Source organism: Parasteatoda tepidariorum, chromosome 4 (genome assembly GCF_043381705.1).
Source record: "Parasteatoda tepidariorum isolate YZ-2023 chromosome 4, CAS_Ptep_4.0, whole genome shotgun sequence".
Lineage (NCBI taxonomy): Eukaryota > Metazoa > Arthropoda > Arachnida > Araneae > Theridiidae > Parasteatoda > Parasteatoda tepidariorum.
Genome location: NC_092207.1, coordinates 21,693,252 through 21,698,022, shown reverse-complemented (window position 1 = coordinate 21,698,022; position 4,771 = coordinate 21,693,252). Strand labels below are relative to the sequence as shown.

The window sequence follows — 4,771 nt, the reverse complement described above, 5'->3', positions numbered from 1 at the left end:
AAATATATATAAAATATAAATTTTATATATACATAAAATATAATAATATTTAATAATCATCACATCTGTTCAATCAAGGTGTGTTGATCATGGGCTTATAAAAATTAACAATTCCAACAAGTGAAAATAAGCATTAAAATTTATTTTGCTTTTATCTTTTTTTATTGCTCAATAAAGTTAAATTGTTTCCTTTTGCGAAATATTTAAGCACTACAACTTTTTAGTTTATACGACTACCGGTGCTGTTAGGTGGTCACGAAGCTGACCTCACGTCAGAAAGATCCTGGGTTTGAATCCCGCTTCGGGCATGGATGTAATCTTTCTCTCACTGTTCTATCTGTCTCTCACTGTTCTATCTGTCTCTCACTGTTCTATCTGTCTCTCTTATGTTGTTGGGGTGACGTTGATCCACCTATATGGTACCCACTAACAAGAAGTATCACGATGTTACTCATTAAGTACCACGATGTCATCTAAAAAATTTCACTCGATACCTTAAGGTTTGGTAGTTGGTAACAGTTTTGCTAAAATCATATTAAAAAATATAAAACTGTAATTCAGAACATAATGTTTGCATTTTTATCTTTAAATTTCCATTATTCATTAACCAAAAAACACCATTTAAGAAATTTTTTCCTTCTGTTAAACGTAATTAATCTTCAATTTCATTTTACGAACGAGTAAGTTCTTTCTTTCTACTACGCATTGTTCGTTTATCCAATAAAACTTTAATTGAACCACTAATTTAGTTACTTTTAGGATTGATTATTTTTCTGGTAAAGTTAAATTTTGAAAACTGTATAGTATTTATTTATTTTATTTTTTAGTATAATCTTAATAACAAGAGGATGGAAAGCGTAGTGAGGAGGATAATTTCAACCAATCAAATTCCAGATACGATGAACATCAAGAATCCTGGTTGTTTGCAATATTTCTGTAATATTCCAGACCTGTTGAACTACAAGGGAAATTATTAAGTTCATTCATAAAAACTGACATTTCACTCATCATCATCTATTAATCATTGATAAAATCGTTGTTTTCACTCAAATCCAGAGAAATTATCTAATATTATATATGTTATGAACGTTAAACGTTGTGGTATTTAAATTTTATATTTGTATCTATAATCATTTTACTGGCTATTTATGTACTAATAAATTTTGTAAGATTTATATTTTATAAATAAAAAGTTTCTTACATTTTGTTTTTGATTCGTTCTACTTACATTCTTCCTAGTCGATATTATTGGCAAGAGCAAATTATTTTGTTTCAGTAATTATGTTAAACCTGATAACGCAACAATATGTGTATTTGTAACAAAATCTGTATGTTGCATGTTATTATGCAATAAATAGTACATATATTAAGAAATATTTCTTATTGCATGTTACATATTTCGAAATAGTTTTTCGTGGTTTTGTGGGGCGCTAAGACCGAATTATGACTGAATTTTTAGGGTCCCGTAAAATCCATGCCTTTTCAGAATTGCTTTTGATATACTTTTTTTAATTTCAAAATTTAATTACTAAATAAAATTAACATTTTTAGCATTAAATTATTTCATAGTAATAGTTTGTGAATTGCACGAAATTGAAAAATACTTTGCATTATTAATAAGAGGGAAATTCAAATAAAAACAAATCTGACACAATAATAAAGAATAATTCATAAGATCCTTGACATGCTCGTTGCTTCCTTAGTCTCGGCGTTCTTAATATCGATTTGTTGATTATTACCACGTGATTGACCGTTTGATACAGAGGATGTATTATAAAATCGCGCAATTTTTCCGGTTTAAGATTATAGTCTTTAAATACTTTAAAAGAGAAATACCTTACGATATAGAAATACGGGTAATTTTTACTTTTAAATTTGAAATTTTTAAAAGTGTGATTCTCATATTATTAACAATCTTCTCTTTCTATGTTTAAAAGTATTTAATAAAGACCAAAGGGGGCGCTGGGTATAGCAACCAATACGACTCCTATATAGTTTAAATATATTGAAATTCTTAGCGAGTAATTTCTACTAAAATGAAATTTGCATAAGTGTTTTCTTTCACCAAATATCAACAATAAAACATGTTTGCAATCTCAAAAGGTATTAAAACAACTTTCTTATGCCGCGATGAAGATGCAACAAAATTATCTAATAAGTTAGAATGCTACTTCAAATGAGGGTAAAAAATTTCAATTTCTCATCCCTAGCTTCATTGTATGTGTACTTCAAATTTGCTACATACGAACAGACGTTTGCATCGGTCAACAGTGTTATTTTAAAATAACGAAATAAGTAGAAAAATTCAAAAAAAAAAAGTTATAAAAACTCGTTCTACAGAAAAATTGGCTTTCATAGCTACTGCAATGAAAACGAAATAATCGTTTTAGCAAAGTGTGCATTTCAAACTCACACTTTACTAAAATACACAAACTAAATAATTTTTTAGATATCTCGAGAGATTTATAAACATTTTTGGAAAATAAAATGTTCGTTTTATAAAAAGTGTCCTGGTTCCAAATGAATATTGCAGTGCAAAAATCAACATTAAATAAATTACACTTGACATAGAAACATGAAATAAGTATTTCTTATTTCAACACTTTCATCTTTAAGAAAGCATTTTAATCTTTATTCCAAAAATATTTAATAATTAGCAGTGATAGAACCATTTATGTTCTTAACTTTGCATATTTCAGACAAAAATTAATAGTAAACATATGCACCTAACTCATACTGCACATGTCGATAAAAAAAGGCAATACTCTGAACTTATAATTTCACCATTAGTATTCAAACAACCTTATTCTTCTAATGAAAGATTTTATCCCACTTGATATATTTGGTCAGTCTAAGAATTTCTTACTCATAAATTTATGGGCTTAAAGAAACTATCTCTTTCTATTTATATATATATATAAATGGTTTTATGGTCAAAAAGATAAAGTATTTAAATTACTTGAAAAATTTGCATAATATGTCAATACAAAGGATCAAAATTCTGTAATAAATAAATATACGTATATGTCACACTCGTTGAACACCGAAGTTGAGCATCACTGGCTGCCGTCAGTAAGCGGGTGGGTAACCTCTATGATCAGCTTGCGTAGGGACCGACGCGGTTTCGATCCTCGTTAAGCTGTCCTACCGTGAAGTGCTCAACTTCACGCGCACGTCATTGGGCTACAAAAGCAGGGGCGCCATCCTCTCTGCAGAAGATCAAAATTGCGACAGGATCATCCTCAGGGATGTTTCCTAGATCGTCGCCAATAGCCAATTGTGCAGCTCTTGTGCGACGTAAATAAACTACCAACCTACCATATGTCACATTCTAAAAATATAAAATTAAGATAAATCGTTTGTAAATAATTTTTATTAAATCGTTATCTATAATTATATCAATAAAATTTTGCAGTATTTTTAGAATAAATATAGGTTTTTATTAATTTTTTGCATTTACGATGAATAAGAAAAATTTAATACAAAATATACTTTACAACTTAGCACATCAACACAAAATATCGATAGAAATGCAATGCAAAAAATATTGATTCCAACTTCAGCAATGTGGTTAATTTAATAAATTTAACGGCAAATTTTAGTTCTTCGAATATATTAAAGTAGCTAAGTATTTGATGATTTTTTGAATTTTTATATCATTGATTTCTTTTTTACTCTATTAAATAAATTAAACTTGTCAAGGAAATACAAAATAAGTATCCCTTTTCTACAACTCTATAAAGGATAACATTTTAAAATTTCAACCTCTCTCAAGACATACTTTTAAGCAGCTATGATAGCGCCATCTATGTTTTAAAATGTGCATGTTTTAGACTAAAAATTGTTTGAGATATATCTTAGTGATATATATTTGTCCCAGGAAGAAATGATGCTCATTCTTTCATATGAAGCTGTTTCGAAAGATCGTAGTGCAAAAAATTTAAAATATTTTAAATTGTTTGCCACATCAGATAGTACAATCAGACTCAACGAAATTAATAAGATGAAAAACCGATATAAAAAAAATTTCTCATCCCAGACATTTTTTTTTTTTAAACAAGGCCGGGCCGTTTTAATAGCATGCAGGGGCCCCCGAGCACAGAAATGTTTTGGTCCCCTATAAGATACCATACTGTATAAAATCCAACTAAAAAACTTCACATACATAAAATAAAGCATTTTTAAACTATTCATATTTGTTTTAAAAAATAGAAGTCTAAGCAGTTGCAACCCTCAAAAAATAAATAATTTTCAAAACCATGGAAGCTAATGAAAATAATTAAATTAAATAAAAATATAAATGTAAATAAAATATCTTTCAATGCACATCAGACATAATCAATTTAAAAGTGACTACTAAATAGTGCTATGTAATTCTAAACGCTTTCTTTCAATTATTACTTAATTTGACTAATTTTAAATACTAAACAGAGTAGGTGACGGTCAAGCATTTTTAAAGACATTATAACTTAACATAAAACTTGCTCATATTTGTTTATTTTACAAAGATATTTTTTCAGGAACGCAATGATTTCTAAATATTTTAAAATTAAATATGTATATATATTTGTTTAAATTAATGCTTCAGTAATTAAGCAAAATTGGAAGAAGATTTATTTTTTCTAAATTAATAAAATGATTTTTGAAAAAATTGTTTGGTTTAAACCAGCCAACTGAACTCTGCATTAAAATAAGGTGCTTAGAGTCATGAAATATATATATATATATATATATATATTATTATTATTATTATTATTAATAATAATAATAA

At 27.7% G+C, this 4,771-nt stretch overlaps 1 protein-coding gene across 1 annotated transcript in view; it reads left to right on the top strand.

Annotated features, from left to right (window-relative positions):
- Positions 1 to 1,205, top strand: part of LOC107457292 (acetoacetyl-CoA synthetase) — a 93,653-nt gene extending 92,448 nt beyond the window's left edge. Inside the window, exon 13 of the mRNA XM_071179511.1 lies at positions 828 to 1,205. Coding sequence (XP_071035612.1) covers positions 828 to 977 — 150 coding nt within the window. The 3' untranslated portion in view covers positions 978 to 1,205. The remainder of the gene's footprint in view (positions 1 to 827) is intronic.
- The last annotated feature ends 3,566 nt before the right edge of the window (positions 1,206 to 4,771 follow it).